The sequence below is a fragment of the Manacus candei genome, unplaced genomic scaffold, assembly GCF_025592945.1.
Source record: "Manacus candei isolate 608988 ecotype Guabito, Panama unplaced genomic scaffold, ASM2559294v1 h1tg000023l, whole genome shotgun sequence".
Classification (NCBI taxonomy): Eukaryota; Metazoa; Chordata; class Aves; order Passeriformes; family Pipridae; genus Manacus; species Manacus candei.
In genome coordinates this window covers 17,140,482-17,163,150 of record NW_026138071.1, presented here as the reverse complement: position 1 = coordinate 17,163,150, position 22,669 = coordinate 17,140,482, and the positions used below count along the sequence as shown (strand labels likewise).

At 41.1% G+C, this 22,669-nt stretch overlaps 1 protein-coding gene across 2 annotated transcripts; it reads right to left on the bottom strand.

Moving 5' to 3' along the window:
* Window positions 1–7,030: 7,030 nt before the first annotated feature.
* Window positions 7,031–22,290, bottom strand: LOC127470876 (inducible T-cell costimulator-like). Of its 2 annotated transcripts, XM_051786903.1 has the most exons (7): window positions 22,204–22,290; window positions 19,806–19,898; window positions 13,941–13,979; window positions 11,619–11,957; window positions 10,522–10,634; window positions 9,824–9,914; window positions 7,031–9,289 (listed from the first exon to the last, which is right to left on the bottom strand). In XM_051786903.1, exons 2-6 carry the CDS (start codon window positions 19,885–19,887, stop codon window positions 9,825–9,827), a joined length of 663 nt encoding a protein of 220 aa, XP_051642863.1. In that variant the 5' UTR covers window positions 19,888–19,898; window positions 22,204–22,290; the 3' UTR covers window positions 7,031–9,289; window position 9,824. The 2 variants fall into 2 exon arrangements, with proteins under 2 accessions (XP_051642863.1, XP_051642862.1); XM_051786902.1 differs by lacking the exon at window positions 22,204–22,290 and having other exon boundaries at window positions 19,806–19,940.
* Window positions 22,291–22,669: the final 379 nt, after the last annotated feature.

The following is a 22,669-nucleotide window of genomic DNA, read 5'->3' as shown; positions in this document are numbered from 1 at the left end:
ATGAATATCCTAAGCATGGCTGTGTATATGTTCAGTGGACTCTCCTACAGTTACCCACAGGTACAGGTGTCACCAGAACTGTGCTGTAGGTCCAGACCCATGAGTACAAAATCAGAGACCATCTACTTTTCATGCTCTTTGTATTGGTTTTCAACCCTTTTTGATGTAGCAGAGAAAACTGTATGTTAGAAGTCTGTGTTGGGAAAGGGGCTGGTATCAGAAATGGTTTTCTGCCACTTTCAACCCTATGGACATTCTTCAAGGTTCACAACAGTCAAGTTTAGTCTCAGACTATTTTCCATGCTGAAGTCCCTTGCTGGTAGTCTACTGGGGAAATCTGTGGCCTGGACAAAACTTGAAGAGTCAGAGAAAATTTGTGACGATAGTCCTGATTCTGCATCCTTTACACAGGACCCCAGAGAGCTGCTTGGAAGGGAAGCTCCCAGGGACCTCTGAGGACAGTAGGAGAGAGGCTTCAGTGAGAGCTTTACTGTAATGGTGCTGGAACTGACCTGAAAAGTTGTTAGCAGTGACCACCTAGAAACCAGAGAAAAACAGCTTGACTCTTCATTTTATTTGAGTTCATCTTAAATAAGTTGCCTCTGCAAATAGCAGGATTGAATTTGGCTCAAATCATTAAGCAAACCTAATGAAAACCACAGAGCTTCATCAAATGTTTGACTACAATGCAAGCACACCCTGAAAGTGCTGTGAAATTTGCATTATTTTGATGTCAAATCAAAAGTAGCCAGATGTGGCAAAAGGATTGACAGATTAACTGTGTTCTAAGCAAATATGACCTGAATCTCAACCTTGTTAAGAAAGTCCAGATCTTTTGACTTTTGCATAGTTTGGAGTTTCATTAAAGTTTGTCCATACAGTTTACACTGTAAAATAAAGTAGCTTTGCAATACATCACTTGAATACAAGTTATCTACAGGAACAAGTTTGACCTCTCTTTGTCCACTTAGCCTTTCAGCATTTTCTTTTCCCCTACTCCCTCCATGGGACCCAGTTCAGTTGACAGGCATTGAGCAAATCTTCTTTGAAATGCAGACAAAGGATAGCCCTCATCTGGCTCACAGAGCAGGGCTCATCTCTCCCTCTTGCTTCCTGTAGGAGCAGAGCTACACGCAAAGCCCTTTCTCCTCTTCCTTCTCTTCAGTGCTGCAGAACCACGAGCAGAGGTGCCAGCAGGGAAGGAAATTAAGCCTCTGGATCACCAGGTCCCAGCTGGGAATTCTGTAACCCAAAGGAGTGAGGTAGTGGAAGGGGGAGAAGTCTCTGAACAAGACTACCCTTCTTCCTCCTGCCCATGCCTGAAAATTGGAAGTTCTTTCTGCTAGCCAGACCCCACTAATTCCAGTGTCTCTTTCTTGCTTACACCACTGCACTGAAACCTTACTGTCAGCCTGAATTTTGCCTCTTTGAGGGGCAGTAACTGGGGGTAGCTCTAAACATACTTGGTAGTTTCCTTACAGCAGTATTAGTCTGTGACACAGGAGACACAGGAAATGCTGGTGATGTGTGAGATACCAGACAATGATATATAAAATGGTTGCAAAGGCTCTCCCAAAGTTCTAAATTTTCATAGGTGTTCCTTTGCCCTTGGCAGATATGGGTCACCATCTGTCTGCAGGCACACAGTCTAGCCAGCATCCAGCAGCAAATCGCCTAATTAGGTGATTTGTAATTGTGTCAGTAGCATGTGGTTCACCCAATGTGGAGTATTTTACTGAGCATACTTTGGGTTATCAAACAGCCCCTCCCAGGAGGGGTGATTTAAACTTCCTGAAACAGGCTGAAGGTTCACTGGGAGAGGGAGAGTGTGGGAGAGAGAAATCTCTGTAGTTCACTAGCAGGCAGACATGGGAAGAAGGCAAAGACATAGTTCTGATTAAAAATCTGTTTTGGTACTTTATCCCTAAATTTATCACACAAAGTTCATTAGCAGTCCTTGGGATGGTACTGTGAGCGTGCAGCCATTAGTCTGCAGGAACATGTTCATCCTCTCTCCAAGTCTGTGACCCACTGCAGTGAAATCACTGGCAAAGTGCTGCACCCAGGCCCTTGGGAACAGACACCACAGTACTTCAGTCATCTCTAGCATCCTCTGCCCAACCCAAACAGCTATACATCAGGTTTGGAGAAGGCTGAGTGTTTCACTTTCTCAACCCTTTGGTAGATCTCAGCTCACACAGGACACCAACAGCTTACTGGAGAATGAGCCATGTTCGAGGTACATGTCCTAACACTTTAAAGAATCCCTTTCTGACCTTAAATCCATTTATCCTGTGACAACACTTGTGAATTCAGCTGCTGGAGCATGGCTTCAGGGACCTACCATATGTAGGCAAAGGAATTGCACTTTTCTGCTACTAGGTTCTTGGGGCAAGATCTTTGGACACCTCAAGGTGCCACAGACCCAAGCAATCCTTTGTGGATTGCTCAGTTGCACTTAAATGTCTGCAAATTACCCTTGTTGCCCTTGCTCTACACTCAGATTCTTTATCTGCATTTGCCAGCATCCAGAAAGCAGAAAAAGTGTACCTTAAAAATTACTTAGGAGGGATTCCATGGCCATGGGATGCTCTGATGAGCCATCAGAGTGATCTGAGTGAACGTCTACACTTCAAAAGCACACTGCATACGTTTTGTTCTGCTAGCTTAGCTGCAGCAATGTTTCTCTGCATATTTTTCTTCTTTCTGCTGTTTTTACTGGTGTCTACTAACTGCACACTGCTTTGTTACGGAAAGGGAAATAGGTCACCGTTACCAGAACACAGTTCAAGTCTCTGCAAGACTCTTTGTCTGGTTCTAAATACAGAAGGAGAGCTGTGATCTGTGTGCTGAAGGTATTCGGGGTCACTTGGAGCCTTCTGTTTGAATTAATTCTTAAAACATATAGAGGCCTCTTTTCTCACCAAATAAAACATGTTTTCATCATCTTGAGTGAAGAGGATATTTCTTTTATTCAAATTTTCAGTGGAAATTATGAATCACAAGTCACTATTCAGCATGGGTGGCTGTTTTCTCCAGTACGTCTATATTTTCCACTAAAGAGCATGTTTGTTTTTTTTCTTTAATCTTTAAACAGAAATATTACCAACCCACTTAGCAGGAAGGAAAGACAGGGCCTGTTTCATCTGGGTTGGATTCCTGATGCAGATGAAGTTTCCTTTAGCTTTTGAAGCTGGTGATGGGGCGGTAGGAAATGCTTCATAGATCTTTGCATTGGTTGTGTGAAAAAGAAACAAGGAAATGCAGAAAAGGTGCTCAGCAGCAGCTTTGCACTCCCTCAACGTGGCTCCTTGGCCAGGCCAGACTGCTGCAGACCACAGAGGGTGCCTCTGGCTGACAGCACAGCCCTGTCAGGGTTGAGCAGCTTCTTCACAGATGGAAAAGCTGTGAGTAGTGGCTAGTGTTTGGGAGGGTAGTGTCTCCATCAGAGCCTTATAGGTGGCTGAAGTCCAAGGCCACGGAGTGCTCTCAATAAACATACTGTGCTTGAAAGAGATCCTTATTCACTGACTGCATGTTTTGCTTAGTCCCTTGAGTACAACATATGGCTTTTTTTGGAAGTAAAGGTACTCTTTGCTCTGGAAGCCTGCCTTAAGAATTGCTTATTTTAGTCTATTATAGTCCATAGAACTGGCTCAGGTTTTGTCAAACAACTTGGTGGATGCCAGGTATTTTTTCTGGAAACTACCTGTCCTCACAAGCAATATTTGCCAGCTTTTACTGCAAATGGGGTCTGTGTCAAGGCCGTGAGGTTTTGCAACTCCCCAGATCCTAAATCCTTTCATTTATCTTGTTTTCCTTACACTCCTGGAACCCACACACCCCTCTAACACAGCCATGGCAATGTGTTTAATTTCCCTTTCATGACCACTGTATATCCAAGGAGGGGCTTCTGCTGTACCCTTTCCCTGAGCTTCCCTTTTCTGCACAGGTGAGCCACTGTAAAGTCCTTCCACCAACAGCCAATGTCCCAGAGAGCTTCCCTGCTGCAGAAGAGAAAGTCCTGGTTGGGTCTCTGAAGCACAGGTATTAAGAGGAGCCAGGGCATGGGATGGATTTCAATGGATCTGTGATTGTGACTGAACAGCAGAGACAGAGAGAGGAATAGGGATGGAAATACAAGTATTGGTCTGGCTTTCAAGGATGTAGATAGCTAGAGCTACTGAAGTATAGCTCTGTTTCATGAGAGCAGCAGCACTAAGCTCTGATTCCCTTAAGAGATTCTGTCATCCCTTTGTCTCATGGTCATAGTCCTACCCAGTTGCATGGGAGCCATACACCAGCCTGATCAACAGGAGGATCCATAGATAGGAGGATCAATAGGGACTTCTGCTGGCACTCTGCCAGATGCTTAATACAGCATCCATTGTTTCACGCAGGCCCAAAAGAGCCTTAATGAGCAAATCCTTTCTTCTTTCTTCCCCCCCTCTTTTTTTGGGGGGGAGGGGGGGAGCTGGTGGGAGATGGATTTGTTTGGGGTTTTTTCAGGGAAGGGTGTTCAGTTTTCAAAGGGGAAATCATTTGACTGAATAAATAAAAACAAGTAGTTTACATTTTGCGGAGGAGGAAAGCAACCCAGCAAAAGGTCTGAGAACCCCAGTTTTGAGCTTCCTTCTCCAAAATTTGGCCTCTGGTGCCTGAAAAGCCTATGCAGTGTTCTCATGCTCCATAGATGGTGTACAAACTGCCACCTTTGGAAGGCAATATTCTCCCCCCTTTTCTCATTAACTGGTGCTAACAAAATTTCCAGTTTTCTCAGTGTTTCAGAGATTTTTCCAGAAGAACCCTAGCACAGCAAAAGAGCCTTCCTTCTCAGCACAGGGAAAGGGAACAGCCCCTTGCAAGTCTGCACAATCCAGAGATTAAATCCTGGCCTCAATTCTGAGAGATGGCAACACACTATTATAAACTGCATGAAACTTGCTGCTGCAGTGCATTGGGACAGAGGATGAAATATCCTTGGTGATGGATTTGCCAACAGCGTACTAAAAACTGGGAGGAGTGTTGCAAGATTTAAGACATGGAAGACATTAGATATTTCAAAGTTGTTAGTGTTTGCAGTTTTTAAAAATGATTATGCTTGATGTGTGCAGCCACTAAATCTTTTTTGTTGATGATCAGAGCTGATTTATCTCTTTTTAAAAATTGATCTCAAACCATACAAGATCTAATTGCTCCCAGGAGAAATTAAATAGCTCAGGCACATGAATTTAGATGAAATTCACCCCCTGACCTCTTCTTCATATCTCCAGTTCATACCTGTCCAGTTCATTTTGCCAGAAAAGCTGTTTAATCCTTCCTATTCCTCCCTTTTCTCCAAGCAACCCCACACACTGAATTGTGAACTCATAATTGTAGAACATAAACACAAATCTCAAACTTTCATCTCTCAAGAAAATGAGAAATTTTTATGACAGTGGGGAGGCTGCTATAACAATGATGGACTGGCCAACTTAGGGGACTTGGGTATATGGAGTGTCTCGTTGCAGTTAAAGTCAAACCAAAGGCAGAGACTACCTCCCCAGTAAACCTTGCATGAGCAGAAGTCCCTACTAACTGAATAGATTTATTTTTAACTAAATAGTTTCAATTACCCTGTATTTTTCTTGTTTTGTTTTATTATTAAGGTGTTCTTCTGCATGGCAACTTATAGATTCAAATGCCTAGGGGACTCCCCACATTATAAAACACTTTATGAATAGTGGTGTACGATATCATCAGTACTGATCCTGTGATTCATTTGTTTGCTTTACTCAAATTTGGGAGCCTCTTTTCCCCAGCCTTAAATAAACTTTTTAAAGTCTGGAAGAAATATGGTAGAACTTAGAACTATTTGAACTTTGAAGTCAGTGAAATACCTGTACTAAGGGAAAATGGCCCTCTTAGTGTCATTTCATTCCCTATACTATATATTAGGAATGAAATTGCCATCTTGAAGCTAATCATTAAATTCTTAGAGCATTCAGATTTGGGTTCATAATGCAGGCTGGGAAGATAAGCTTGCAAAATACATATCAAGGTTTGGATTTCAAACCAACTCAAGATGTGCAGATTTTCACATTATGATATACTTATCATTTATCCTTCCTTACATTTTGGAGTAGCTGAAGTTGTCATCCTGTACATCTTTCACCTGTTCACATCAGATCACTCTATCTGTTTAGCAAAATCATTTTTCTGAAGTCGTAAATTTTTTTATTTCAGGTCTTAACCTTCAAGATCACAAGTGGTTCTTTGCCATACATACCTATTGGGTTTATTGACTTCTTGTCTTCATATACTCCATACTGGTACAGACTGGGAAGAGCTAAAGAGTATTAGTGGGTGTAAATACATGTGGGGTGAGTTATACCAGTTATAAATCAGAAAGGATGAAAGCAGCTTACTGACACTGAATCTTGCATTAGATGTCGAGTGACAGAAACTGATTTTACATGACCGCTGTTGTTAGAGATTCAGCTCCTGGAAAGGCCCTAACCAAAATAATTTTTCAGTAATAATCTCAATGAAACGATAGAAGACAAGGATGTAGAGGGAGAGGTTGTAGAACCTTCCTTGTGGAGTATCAACTGTACAATTTCTGTGACAATCCTAAACCATTACGTAGCAAACCGAGAAAACATAGGTTGAGATTGTATATTAGTAGTTTATTTTACCCTCAGACCTCTGATTTCCTGGCTGTTATTTGGAAGATTCTCAAGCTTCTGCTTGTCTTGAAAGAGGATTTTTTAGAGGAGTTGGCTGTAATATTCTTATTTGAATTTTTTTCCTGCTAAAATGGTCTTTTTCCAAAACTGGGAGTTTCCAAAGAGAGGTTTTACTTTTTGAGATGATGACCTGTTAGAATATTGGGCTTTTTTTATTTGTTTATTTTATTTTAATCCTTTCTTGTCACACAGTCTATAGGTTCAGTTTGTGTTATTTTTTCATGGTGTTTTCTTTTTTTTTTCCTCATTTTGTCATCCTTTGTCTTCTTTCAGCTACTTTTAATTTTGAGGTATTGAAGTACAGCAGAAAGAAATTGAAAAATGTCCCAAATTAATCATGAATGTTATAAGTATCCTGCATAAGGGGTTAAAGGAAAGGAAGAAGAGATGGGACAATATCAAAAAAGACTTTCTCATGAAAACAAAAGGAAACAAACAGATCCAAACTGATAGGTCACTATCTCACTGCATAGAAACAGGGCCAAATTTTTGGTTTTCACTTTTTTAATATTTTTTTCCTTACTCCTTTTCCTGCTTCCCGCTAAGATGCTATACAGGGATAAATTTTCCTGTACTCTCTTCTCTCCCCATTGTGCTGTGGACTTTACAGAGCTTAATTTTTTCACGTAACGTGTATTCACGCATGAACTTTCTTGTGGACACATATGGCATAATAAAAAAATGTTTTATTAAGAATAAAAATATATTTTTCCAGAAAGAAAGCAGTAATGGAACCTGAGGCTTCCAAATGCAATGTTATAATGAATATAAATAATTTCTCTCTCCAGTGCAGGATGTATGTATTTTAAACTGCCTTATTCACACTTTCATCGTTTGTCCTTTATCCGGCAACATCTCAAGTCAAACCTCGAGTTTTTCCTTCTTTCAGAAACTCTTTACTTCATGAATTTCCATCTCAGTCTGGTGAAAGGTTCCAGGGGGTAGGATTCTCCTCTGTTACATAGGATCTTGCACCTAGTATTTCTCATAGGTAGTAGAGGTTAGTTGTTTTCACCAATAATTTTCAAAGGCAGTAATTTCACCAATGCTTTTTTAAAACGGTGAGATGGGTGTATTTGTGGAGGTACAGAGAAGAGCTTTGTTTGCTGGGGAGGTCAAGTAATTTGGCAGAGGTTATGTGCCAGGAAGATGGGACAGAATGTAATGTTACCCAACATAGCAGGGTGCCCTCATCATCCCTGCCAAGGAGCTGGTTACTGAGCAGGGTAGGGGCTGTGTAATTGGCAGTCCCCACCTCATTCAGTGCCTAACTACTTTCCCTTTGCTTAATGTCACAGTTAGCAATTTGCACCTTCTCTCTGCAATACTTCTGTGTGTGCAGGTGCTTGTTGAGGGAAACCCTGCTCTTGATATACCAGCTTATTTCCTCCTCATCCCCATTTGCCCTATGAAAGCAGCCTTCTCTCTGCCAGACAAGCAGGCGGTGTGTCTTTCTCAGCAGTGTCCTCTGCCCAACGCCTGGTTTTTTTAATGTATTACAGAGAGGCTGAGAATCAATGTACCACTCTAGCAGCCAAATGGTGTCTGGCAAGACATGCAGTTTGGATTCCCAGCTGGTCATTTATGGTCAGAGTTTTGATGGATTTCACAAGGAGTATGAAGGATTGATTGTTTCATTCATACTGAAGGCTCTCAGCAATTTCAGGTAGGTCAAGTAACCCCTAAACCCACTGGGGAAGTGGTAAAGGTTTCATGTCAAACCAAAAGAGGAAGTTAATTGCAGTGCAGAGTCCATATGGACACAAGGCCATACGGGCCTTATGGACTGTGTTGTATTTGTGCTGCAAGACATGTGAATAGGTGAGATCGTGCCTCCTAGTTCAGGGTCTGATCCTGAAGATTTGAACTGATCTAAAGAGAAATTGCAGGCTTGAAATATATTCATCTTGTAATATATTCCTCTGTTAGTAAAAGCATTCAGAATTTAATTAAATAAGGGGAGCCCCGAGGTGTGAATGGCAAAGATGTATTGACAGCACGGATACAAAAAATGCAGATCACATACCTGAGGTACTGTGTCTCAGAGAAGTCTCTGCTGTACTCTCTGCTGTACACTCTTAGGTTTTGTTCCCCTGCTAAAGTAGCCCAAAATGAAGGGCATGTGCAATACATTGACAGTATGGCTGTGCCACAAGGATTGGCACTGGAGGTAGTCTTTTTTTTTTTTTTGTCACCAGTGGAAAGTTTGTCATAAAGGAGACTAGAAAATAAAAGTTCTCTCTGTGGCAGCACTACAGCAATCTACTCTAGAGCAAACTCATTTTCTACATTTTCTTCAACTACAAGCTGACATCTTTAACACGTTGTTGGCACTTCATGTCCAAGTCAGTGGGTTGGGCAGGGTGCCAGTTAACAAACAAAGCTAGAGCAAAACACAGCTCATAACAGTACGGGGGTGGGTGTCTCATGACTGAGCACAGGATCATCATGAGAGCTCAGGGAGGCTGGGAAAGGTGAGGAAATGCTGACTTCCCATTGTCCAGGTTCAAGTAGCTGGAAAACTGTGCTTCCAAAATTTCCACACCACAAGCAACTTATGCCTAGAATAGAAATGGAAAATCAGTTACATGAAACACCCCATATGTCTGAATCAGTCCAAATTCTTCTTCTGTTCTGTTCTGTAGCCAGTAGCTTCTGACTACTAGGCAAGGGCTTGAGCAGGTAGGAAGTTCCTCATTCTCTACAGAATACATGCCTTTAGCCAGTAACACTCATTAAATCTAGTAAGTCACTTCCTCAGAAAGATTTTGGGTACCACACATCATCTGAAGATTCTGAATGGAACGGTTTCTTATCTCTTCCTCATGCATAAGATGGCACAGACATGAAGCAGTTGCATTTCTAGGAACCAGCCTACCACTATGATTCAAAAGGTTTTCAGAGATTTTGCTTTTAATTTCATCTTCCTGCAAGATGGCAGCATGAACTCCACTAACAAGCTATGCTAACAATCCCACCCAGGCACCCACCCATCTAGAAGCAATGGCAGAGACAGCAAGCAGTCCTTTCCCTCCCAGAGAAAGCCTTGTAAGAGACACAAACAGATATATGAGTATAACTAGGCTTCGTACAACCTCAGATTCTTGGTTTTTTAGCTGCATTCACTGCTGCCATGGGCATGTATTCACTGTTGTACTCGTGGGAGTTGGAGTCACACTTTTGAATCTGCCAACAGAGGGAAAATACCATGAATTAATTTGTGGTCACTAACCTTTGCCACTCCTGCCTTTGTTCTTTAAGTAGGGCAGTAACTCTGTCTGTTTTCAGTGGGAATAATAAAGTCAGAATCTACAGGCATTCACAAAGAAAACTTGCAATAAAACAAACTGAAAATTAAAAACACGCATTGCCCAAAAAAATAGCTAATGTCCATGGTCTTCCTTCTTTCCAAATGGTTCTTTGTTTAAGTGGTTTTGCACCAGAACAGTGCTGAAATTGCTCCACTGATGATTTGTTTCCCCTTCTTGAAGAAAACAGTCAGGTGAATTTCTTACCAAAGTAATTTTGCTGACCCGTGCAGCATTTCTCCTCTTTCTTTTGGTGCCCAGACTTTAAATCGATAAACAATTCTGTCTTCGAAAAATTAAATTTGAGCTGCTGCCATCAATGACTGAATTCCAGTGGTAAATTAACAACTCAGTCTTCTTGTCAAAAAACACCTCACGTGCTCAGTGAGTATGTGCCCATCCCACCCTTTAAATCTCATTAAATCAAGTTCCCCATCCATGACCCTCAGAAAAATGGTTCTGCATAATCTTGTATATTTGCTTACCTTGTTCCTTAAGCAACAGACTACAACACAGCAGACACAGGAAATCAGGGAAACCATGATCAGGCCAATAATTACCCATGACTCCTGTCCCAGTGAAAAGCAGTCTTCCTTATCTGGCCATGGGGACGCAAAAAAAAGTCATTTCTGACAATTTGCATTTTTGCCTCCTACAGATAACTTCAAATTATTTTCACTCTTCTCTTCATATTAAAAAATTAGCAAAAGTGAGCTCTGGAGAAGAATTTTCCTGAGCTGAATCACCGCCTTGGAAAAGTGTATTCAGCTGGAAGCAAAATATTGCAGTTTTCCAGAAGGAGAGGTGAAACTGTGGGTACACAGTGCTCAAAGTGTAGACTGAATAGAAACCAAGTCAGGCTCGAGAGCATGATGATATTTCAGATCTGAGCAAGGCTTCAGCTTGCATTCAGTGAGTACCACAGGTGATCTAAAGGGCAGCCTGATCAAAAGAAGGGGTAGACCTTTGCTGTCATATTTGGATAGGAAAGCAAGCTGAGGTACACAAGATCACCCTTGCCCAGATCTGGGAGAAAATATGATAGGGCATGAAACATTTGGAAAAAACTAGGAACATCTGGCTATCCATACAAATGGAAATGGACACTGCAGACAAAATCAAATGTCACAGCTTGATTCTGAGAATCTTTTTTAAATTCAGAGTGGGCTGAGAGATAATTTGACCCAACCACATAATTGTAGCCTCAGCATTTCAGCTTCTATCTTTGTTTATCCTTAACATTTACACTCAGCAGCTTGAAAATGGACAAGGGAAATTTCTGCTGCAGGCAAAGGTGGGACTGCAGTACCCCAAAAGCTGTAGTCTAGCTAACTTGGCTGCCACCAACAGTATGCAAAGCTCAGCATGGCCTGAAAAAACCCGCCCAAGAAGATGAATAAATACAGAGAAGGCATGCTGATCAGCCTGCCAACACAGCTCCACTGCTACCACCCCCCTGCTAAGTAGTTTTAGGCTGTCCTGTAAATAGCTGTGCAAACTCTAGTCACATTTTTCACTGCAGCATAGCTATGCCTAATGTCTACTTATCAGTAAACTGAAGTGAGGGGAGAAGTAAACTTACCTGGGATGTACAAACAGATTTCTTTCAGGCGGCAATCTATATAAGGAGGGGGGAAGAATACCTCCAGACAGTAGATATAAATGTCCATATGCTTTCTTTCCAGATTTTTAAGAATGAAAGTGGTGCTGGTATTTGAATTCTTTGTCTCACAGTAGGTGACATTACTCTTGGGGAAAACATTCTCTTCATTCAAATGGAGTGTACAGATTTCCTTCTTTTCTTTCCCTTTGAAGAGGGTCATGCTGAACTCACTCACATTTTGGGGGTTGGGAAATGTGAAGTTGAAGTTTCCATTTTCAAATTCTACCATCGCCTGGGGGTCAAGGTTGTAGAGCTGATCTGAAGACATAAAAACAATAAGCATAGTCAGTCACAGAACAATGAAAAGAATCCCTAAAGTGTTAAGAAACTCCTTTAAACAAAGCAAGTAAACCAAGTGATTGAAAATTAAGGCATGTAGGTACTCAGAAAGGCCTGGCTGTGGAAAGCAGCCCTCACAATGAGATAACATTGTATCATTCTGGTCATGTCAGACATTACTGACAAAAAAAATGAGACCTGGCTTGTTATCTACTATAAGGCTGGAGAGGTCACTGTTGGCACTAGATCAGCAACCTTGATAATATTTCTCGTTACTAAAGTTGCTAAATTATAAAGTTACTAAGGTTACTTAAAATATCAGTTACTAGATATTGTTTAAAGTCTCCCCTGGACCAAATACTGTATAGACATACAGTCCCTGCCTCAGACTGTCAGATTGTCCTATAGGTAAAAACAAGGTGGGACAAAGATGACGATAATTATCTCTATTTTTGTTCATAATCTGTACCCCAGTGATCGTGGGATTATAGAATTTTTTGTGTTGGAAAAGACCCTTAAGATCATTGAGTCCAACCATTAATCTAGCACTGCCAAGTCCACCACTAAACCATGTTCCTGAGTGCCACATGTACGTGTCTTTTAATACCTCCAAGGATGGTGACTCCACAGCTTTCCTGGGCAGCCTGTTCCAGTGTTTGTCTGCTCTTTCAGTGAAGAAATTTTTCCTAATATCCAAGCTAAAATTCTCCTGGTGCAACTTGAGGCCTCTTCCTCTTGTCCTGACACTTTTTACTTGGGAGAAGAGACTGAATCCTACCTTGCCACAACCTCCTTTTACGTAGGTGTAGAAAGTGTTAAGCTCTCCCTTGAGCCTCCTTTTCTTCAGGATAAACAACACCAGCCACTCATTTCACCAGCTCCACTGCCATTCTCTGGATATACCACAGCACCTCAACAGCTTTCTTGTAGTGAGGGGCCCGGAACTGGACACAGCACTCGAGGTGTGTTATCCTCAGTGCCGAGGGCAGGGGGGCAATCACTGCCCTGGTCCTGCTGGCCACACTATTCCTCATACAGTCCAGGGTGCCTTTGGTCTTCTCGGCCACCTGGGCACACTGCTGGCTCATGGTCAGCTGCTGTTGAGCAGCACCCCCAGGTCCTTTTCCACTAGGCAGCTTTCCAGACACTCTGCCCCAGCCTGTAGCTCCACACGGGATTGTTGTGACTGAAGTGCAGGATCCTGCCCTTGGCCTCATCGAACCTCATACAAATGGCCTCAGCAGTCTGTCCAATCCCACTGCAGAGCCTTCCTACCCTCCCACCTAACACTTCCACCTAACGGGATGTTTTCTGCTAACTTATTGAGGGTGCACTTGATCCCCTTGTCTGGGTCATTGATAAAGATATTAAACAGAACTGTCCCCAAAAATGAGCGCTGGGGAACACCACTTGTGACTGGCTGCCAGTCGCTACCACTCTCTGGGCTCAGCCATCCAGACAGTTTGATGATATAGCTGAACATTTATAATGGGATGTGAGTCCAAAACTCCTACATAACTTCCTTGACCACAAGACCCAACTTTGTTGAGTAGATAGTGATTTGAAGCACATCATAAAGTTTCAACCTAATTGCTTAGGTGGCTATAGCACCTTTATCACTAACATAATGGAAAAAGTAGAAGACAGAGGTCACTGTGTGCATGCACCCACATGCAATCCAGAAATCACATCTGACCTTCCTAAAACCTGCCTGAAAATCTCTCAAACGTTGTGCAGCTCTCACTGGGCAAATTTCTTGGAGAAGCAAAAGAAAGTAAACTGACCAAGGACCTCACAGTTTGACTCTGTAAAGTCATCAACCAATAGCATGGGAAACTCCTTCAAATAGAAATATGTTAAAGTGTGCTGTAAAAAATGACAGTTTTTTTTCTTCAAGGACAGTATTTTCTGATCTAAAAAGGCATTTAAAACCATAAACCAAATTAGGCAAATGTGTCTTACCTATATTTTTGCATGGCTTTGATGAGCAGCTCTCAACTCCTGAAAAATACAAAATTGTTTCCTGTTTAAAATTCAAGAAGGGAGATGCAAGAACAAGGGCTGAGCCATGCAACGTTAAGATGCTGAAGCAAGTTTTTAATTTGTATCATTAGCCTGTCTGATCCTTTCTGTGCTACACTATAAACTTATATGATGTGATAAAACAATGAAATATAAAAAAGCAAAGTAGAAAGAAAATGCTCAAGGCAAGAATTTATATTTATCATACATATAGCATTTACATATTCTGTTTTAAGAATCTGCAAAGTAATAGGTGTACTTCATAAACGGAAATGAGACAGAAGTAAAATTTTTTTGCAAAATACTGAGGAAATCTGGCCCATGTAATATAGCATACTTTTGATTTCTCATGAATCTGAGTCTGCAATGAGCCAGCATTACACTTTGTTTCCAGACCAAAGTGCTCATTTCCATCAGTGTTTATTCTGTTTCCCCCACTGCTCAGCTCTGCATCAAAGTATCTTATGGCACATCCAGAACGAATATGTAGTTGATGTTCCAATAAGTACAGCAAGAAAACCTTCAAGCAATGCATATGGTTTTATTCCTTTTTCAATAGCAACTTTTTCCTTCATTGTTCATAGATGTCCTTCATTACAGGACGCAGCCACATTTTTAATGTGTTCTGGATTGGTTCTTCAAGCTGCAGCCTCCATCACCACCCACTGTGGCAATACTATGAAATGGTTTGTATGTCAGTACTGGCAACAATAGCCCAGTCTGATAGTGATTCATTTGGAATTTTTCTTTTTGCAGTGTCCTAAAATTAAATGTAAAGACAGGTATACAGACAAACAGAAAAACTGTGCTTTTCCTGTTTTCTGGGAGCCTGTGTAAGTTCTTCAGAGGCTGCTTAGACTGAAATACACTCTACATCAGCATTTTATGATGCTAAGGAATTATGGGGCAAATACTTAAAGACTTTGATAATATTCTTCTTGTTACTGCTCCAGGGTAGTCTAGATCCACACAGAGCAGGTCCCCAGCTGTGCCAGGCAGTGCACTGATTACAAAGTATGAATAATCATTTTCCCAAGGCACCTGTTATCTTGGTCATCTGGCCTGTATATGCACAGGAACAGAGGATTATTCTCTTTTGGGTACCTTTGTATGATCTCAACTCTTTCTGGAAAGAGGCAATCTTTTAGTGTCCATGCTTTTTCCTTCTTTGAATCCTTGCCCCGCAATTCCTGCCACTGGCAAGGGTATTTCCATGAGTGGTACTAGTCTGAAATATTTTTAGCGTGACACATAAGCTAATGGACTTCTGGAAGACACTTTGCAATGCTCAGTTGGAAAGCTATAGAAACTTTATCCCTTCTTGATTGATTTACCATCTTCCTGGCTACCACATCCTTCTTGGTTTACTGTGCACAATCAGTGCCCTTATCTAACTCAGCGACAGTTCTAATATCTGTACTCTGCTCAGGACTGTTACTTAGGGGTATGAAAACAGACAAGGTGTTTGGCATCTTGGACCACTGGTGTGAAGATAGGCAGCCAAAACACACAACTTGCCAACCCACAGTGAAACAGAGCTCTAGAACCACTGAATGCACAGACAAAGTGCAAGCCCTTAAAATGTTACATAGTGTGAAAGGCTGAAAGCAAAGGTCAAATAAAGAAACAGTTCCTGATGACTCTCATGTTGCATGATGAAAAAAACCCTTGCTGCTATGAGAAGAGTATTTGAAATAAAGGTCTTTAAAAATGTTCTGTAGTTTGGCAACATATACCTTTAAAATTTGGCCAAAGAGCAGAGAAATTATTTAGGGAGGGGAAATAAAGAACAAATGTGTTGGTACAGCAGAATTAGGGAACATGATGAATGCTTAAGCTACTCTGATACTTCTGAGAAGCACTTGCCTGAAGCTGAGACCTTTACATTTGTCCCTGGTCATCTGAGAGGAGAGGCAGATGCTGAGTCTGTCGGGGCAGCCACAGAGCCAAGTGGTGCCATATTCCCTCTGCGTCCCAGAGGAGCACGGCACTACCCTGCTCTGAGCACTGAAGCAACAAATTTGAATTTGTTTTCTCTGTTTGTCTCTGAGAATAGTTCAATTAGGCTGTTAGCTAATGAAATTGCCCTTTCATACAGGGTAGTTTAAAATGTTTGTCAGAGATCATGGTTTTAATCCTTGTTTTTAATGGAAAAGGGCAGAGAGAGGTCATTAAGCATTTAGTTCATGTGACCTCGTGTCAAGCTGAAAGATTGTTTTGTATCCTCTCAGACCCAGAAGCCTAAACTGCCTATTTTCAAGAAAGACTCAGTAATGTATTTCTCTGAATGAGCATTTTGATAAATGTGATGCAATTAATATTCCTTTGAAACAAGTGCCCACAGAGAAGACTGTGCTTAGCATAGGACAAAGGCAGCACATTTTGAAATTAGATTAACAGTGCCTAAGCTTAAAACACAAAATTGGCTACATGGATGACCACAATTGGTGAGATCTGACATAAATTTTCAACTCACTGCATCAGCTCCCAGTGTGAATGCACTCACTGAATACTAAAAGGTGGCTCCTTCCCCCTCCCTGTGCCTGATTGCTGTTGTCCTGTGCCCAGTTGTGCCAGTTCATTCCTAGGTAATCCTATGGACCTGTAACTTAATGGCCAGACACACTTGGGTTGTCATTTGCCAAGCCTCAGTCAGAATGAATGTACTTTTGGTAGGCTTTGAAATAGGAAACTTATATTTAAACATCCAATAATATTGGGAGATTCACTGACTAAACCTCCCTAATACCACCTCATACACCATGGTATTGCTGGAAATGAACAGAAGACTCTCACTCGTTCAATATGCTTAAAATCTAAACATACCTAGATTTGGCCATAAGGTTCCTCTTCATTATTTGTCATAGAAGAGACAATTCAATTGCCTATGAAGGTTTTGAGACGAGGAAACAAATCATTCATTCGTTTCCTGGCAGTGTTACACTGTGGAGTGGTATGGAGTTGTTCCTGGCTCACCTGATGTGAAGCAGAGTCAAGACAAATATTATGGTTCAGATGTAAATCCAAGAGATGAACATGTGTATGGAAGTAACATCTTGCTATAGTAAACTATGGAAAAGGATGTGCATTTGTGTATATGTTTATTTACATTTATGTCCATTTCCATCTCAATTTCATCTTTACTGCAGCAGGAAATCCCTTGGCCAGAGGTTTGGGAATTTCTATGGTAGTGTGCTTGGATACTGAGGCCAATGGAAGGTGCATTCTTTTCATTTTAATGGGATTGCAATTTTGAGCTTTCTAGTTGCTCTTTGGCAGACCCAGTGCTATTTGAAAGCATCACCAATCTGCTACACATTTTGGTCCTAACAGAGGTTTAAAAACCACTTTCAGTCACTTTTCAAGGCTGAGGTTTAGAGTAGGAGCTTGGTTTTCTTGCTGTTTGTATTATTTGCCATGGCTCTCAGAAAGCTAACTAGCTGATAAAAAGAAGCATAATTTCACTTGTGTATTTTTGCCTCTGAAGATGAACAAGGAGATTGCAGACCCTGCCTCTAAAACAAACCCATTTGTTTTGTTAGTACTAAATGCATAATGAAACCATACAGTTTTTTAAGTTGCTATAGCTTTTACCTTTCAAGGCACTCTGAAAGATGACACTGTCAATTCAGTGTCATTAGTCATATGCCTAAAACTAACATGTTCCTATCATTCAAGAATCAAGGATAAAGAGAGGAAAGAGTGCTTCTGGGCAAAGCAAGAAATGACCAGAATTATCCTAGGAAGCCATCTATGATCTGAATTATTTTTATGATATAATTTGTGTTGAGAAACACCAAAACTCTTATCAAATGTACCACTAAACAACAGCCATTGTTGATAATATTTCAGAAGCCCTTCTAAGAAATGACCATGTCGACGTGCAAAAGCTCGTGTGCAGTGTTTCAGAGCAAGGGCCTCAAGTGCTATGGAATCCTACTTACAGCTCTGTACTCCCAAATCCCATAGCTTATGTTTCTCTACAGTCACCAGAGAGGCTCCATGCTCTTACAAACTATTCCTTTATCACAGTTGGGTTATCAAATTATAATACTCACATGTGCACATATATGTCCCCTTCTGTGACCTATTTACATTGAAAAAAACCCTACCCTTGCTTGTAGGGTTTTAGGCTTGCTAAGTAGGGCTTGTAAATTGCCAAGTTAAAAAACAAACAAAAAGAAAAACAACCAAACAAAAAACCAAACAAAACACACCAAAATCTCAGTAGTTACTCTGCTTTTACTCCCAAAAATTTGCCACAATGCTGGGCAGCACTCTCTGGAGACCTAGCTTGTTCTCTAAGTAAGAGTATCATGGTGATGTGTCTTCCATCAGGTTGAACTTTTCTTTTAACAGGAATAGTAATAACTAGTACTTTTTATGCTGAGTACAGCGTAAGATAAAAAAACTTGAGAGATACCATTTCTAATTACAGGCAGACTCTTTATCCTGTCATCTTCTCTCCCCAGTCCCCTTCCCAAATCTATTCTCCATATTTGAAGGAAGGGAGAAGGAAGGGAAAAATGTGGGTATCAGATAGAACAATTATTTGCACCCTGAAAATTACAGCCTGTTTTTGCCCACAAGGAGTGGCCTTTTAGGTAGCTTCGGCCATGTGTAGAAGCATGCTGGACAAGTAAACCTGCTAAATGGACTAGGTGAGAAATATGTAACCTAATTGAAAGGACTTTTTGTTAGTAGATTTAAGAATAACTTTCAAAGGAGAAAAAGGGCAGCTCATGTCCCTTTAGTGATACTAATTACAATCGTCCTTTCCTGTGATTTCACCCATCTTTCCATTCTATCTGAAAACTCAGTATGCTATCCACGTATTAGTTAGCCTTAGTATCTGTATTGCCAGAGCTGAAAACTGGTTTTTATTTATATGAAAGCTTAAGTTTTGTATGAAACCTCAGAAGTACTTAAATTTTAGAGGGGGGCTTGAAACCTATCCTTTATCACTAGAATTTCAGAAGCAAGCATATTAATAGCCTGTGACATGACCTTCAAAGGAGCATATTTAGATCATGCTTAATAACTGCACACACTATATCTCAGGTCTTACTTATATTGCACTATACTAAATCCTTGGACAGAATATGTATAAAAAGTAGACTCTTCCTAATCAGGTATCATCTGTATTTCCATTCTGCCCAATCAATAAGTGGGTTTCAGAGATAAATGTGAGCTGTGGTATTTTACTTTGCGTAGCTGGGATAAAACACTGAAGCCTGCTAAACACTACAGCCATGTTTATGGCTGGACCAGATCAGTGCTGTCACTGTGCAGCTTCTCAAACACAGCACAGGAATGCTACGCTTCCTTTTCAGTCTGTCTGTGTTTCAAGGCGGCATCAAATCACTCGTCCACTCTTCCATGCCATATACATTTTTCACTGCATAAAAATTCCCTGTCCAAACAACAGCAGGTTTAATATTAATAACCTGGCTTCTCTTTATTAAGCCATTCACCATCATGCTGCTGTAAGATCTTATGCCCAGCAAGGGAAGCTGGCTGAAGCACTACAGTCCAAACAGCTAAAGGGTAATGCTGAGCAGATGAGCTAAAGAACATCAGAGTTAAAACTGGTACTTTTTAGTTTCAGAGCAAATGCACTGTGATGGCAGGAATTCTCTTCCCACCAACTCTAGTTGAGAGCTATCTTTTTGTAGCTGTTTCCCTTGATTACCTTTATCCTCCAACCCCTTGCTATCATGCCTCATTTACTGTCTCCCATCGTTGGCTTCTTTCTATTCTGTAGAGATACCTACTGCAAGGAGAATAATCCAAAATTATACTCACTGTACAGGGCTTCAAAATGAAAGCAGAGGACACAGAAAGTTACAGCAACTGACTTCATGCCTGCCTGACACAGAGGCACCATCCTTCTGTCTGCTGTGAAGATGAGGAAGAACACATGGGTAGAAAAGGAAGTGGTTTGTGGGTACTGGGGGAAATTGTAAGATAATCAGAAGGACTTTGTAATTTAACCCCTGACTACATTATAGCTATGTCAGCATTAGCTATTGCACGCACCTGTGGAGTTTAATGCTTTTTTTCCTATCTCATGGCTTGCTGTCATGGACAGGAAGATGAAAGATTTTCTGACATTAGTTTTGATGTTCACTTCTGCAAAGACTTATTTCTGGTTAAGTCTGTCACAACAGGGGCTACAGTCATCTACAGTACACATCTACAGATGGCCATGGTCAGCAGCCTCTTTAAACTAGCTTACAATACAACTGCCCTTACATAACTAATGGTCTTGCTCTATGTGGAAACCATTCATTAGTAGGGTAGGAGTCTCCTGTGTGTCCTGGTCCTGAAATTCATTGGAAGAACATGGTCAAGTCGCAGAAAGATCCCTTCAGCCCTGTGACTTCCTAAAGGTTCACTCCAGTGTGACTTCCAGCCTGGAGGTCAGCCTTGCTTTGCCTGAAGTTTCATGAGAAACTTCATGCAGCTCTGTGAGAGGAGGAAATTAGACCCAGTGCCCTGGGGCCTTAGGTCAAAAGTTTCTGTCCTTCCCTCTCCCTTGCTTTTTTGCAGCACACTCTATTCCAGCCTGTTATCCATCTGTATTCCAGGAATGTTTCAGGACCCCTTGTGACAACATGTTCTACAGTCATTTAGTCCTGGCTATTTATTCTATGTCTATAATACTAAATTTAGTGCAGATAACATGCAAGAAAAGCAGCTTATAAATCACGTTTAATATATTTGATGCAGTTAGCACTTTTGATTGCACAAAATGAAAACACAAAGGATTAATAATGGTGCCTTACAGACATTCCCAGAGTTGAGTTCTTGTAATGGTCATGCAGTGGTACCAAATAACTGGTGAATAACAGGATTGTGTTACAGATTCACTCCTATTTTATACTGTGTGAATAAATATTTAAATGTTGGTTTACTTCTCCTCAAGAAGTGATTTAATTTCTTTCACTGTTACTGCTGTAGTAGTGTTTACATGGACACTAGTAACAAGTTTTACTTTCTTCAAATCTTTTCAAAGTCCTGCAAACCTTTGCCTTTTTTAAAATTAAAATCAGAGCTAAGCCTGAGTCAAGTCAGAATTTGATCCAAATTTTCAGCTCAGGTTTCTGGAGCCAAGCACAATTAACTTTAACTAGAGAAAGTTTCTGTGGTATGGTTTTAATTCTGAAGCTGAAAAGTAATACATGGAGGTCCAAACAATGATAAAGCTGCAAAAGATACATCTGACTCTGGAACTTTGCCTATGAAAGTGTGACCCACATTGGGATCTACTGAGGTTCCAGGTAGGATCATCTTTTCCATTCCCCACAAAACTCATGGGGAATGCTGAAAGATCAGAGCAGCCCTCTCCTGGCACAAGACCTTTATTGTCCCTCAAGTAAGCATAGGAGATGCTGCCAGAAAGACTTGTAGTAAAAAGAGCTGCTGCTGCTGCTACAAAATTGAAGGTGGAAGAGAATCATGTGTCAAGTACCCCTATCCATATCTTTGGGAGAGCATGCTGACAACACACCAAGAACTGAGTCCCCACAAAGCCTACCACAGGCTGGGAAGGCCAATAAAGATGGAGGGGAATGTATTCCTTTGAGAAAAGCTTTAGCTAACTTTTTACGAAAACAAGCTTCAAAACAAATCAGTAGTGTTGTTAGGGTTCAAAATTTTGATGTCCTTCTTAAAAATTGAAACATTTTGTTAGGAAACTAATTTTGATAGAGAAGATTTTTTTTTTAACCAATATATTTATTTTGGAGCAACTTACTCCTTCCCTCTCTCTCTGTGACTGTTTCAGTTATACCAATGCAGAGATGATTAATACACATCTATTTCACTTCTGGGGTAAGAATAGCTACTAGCATAGCTTGGTTGGCATAGATCTCACTAGGACAATCGAGGCCAGTAAACAGTTTGTATATGTTATGTACTCTCTCTTTCCTATAATTATAGCCTGAAGTCTGGAATTACACCTTCTCTTTTTCTGCTTCCTGGCACTTGGGATTGCTAGAACACACTGATCCCTTTGTTTCAAAAGGGTCGAGCCTGGAGTACACTTTGGGGTACATTTGGCAGCACGCTGAAGTTTGATCTGAACAGTGATTTCAAGTGTATTTGATGATGAGCCAGCAGAGCCTGGGGCTCTCACGGTGTATATTCACAAGCGAAGAGACACAAAGTCTGTTCAGGGCCCAGCACAAGGGATGCTCACCTTCTAGTCCTCACCAACAGACTCCTCCACCACCTTTCAGTTCTTTTGTCTTTGCCTCCCTCCTCTGTCAGCACTCACCTACTTCACAAAGACATCGTTACTGCAATTTGGAAATGTTTCCTGTAAATACTACGGTTGGTTACAGTTAACCACCTGGGACAAGCAGTCTGTTTCCACAACACATTTCCTACAACTGCAACTGTTTTTGCTCACAAACACGTGTTTCCTTTTTCCATCTTCATTCATTTCTCTGTCTTGATTTTTACTCTCCCATCCACACACGCCTCTCAGAGCTGGCTTCTTTCCTCCTCTAACCTGATTGTCCCCCAGTCTCTGACTACCCTTCTCCTCAAGCAGAGGCTGCCCTTCACCACATGCAGTAAATCCTGTCTGAAATGCAGCTTTTCCTTCTCCTCAAGCCCTATTCTTTCCTCATGTCCTACCCACAACACTACTCTATAGTGAT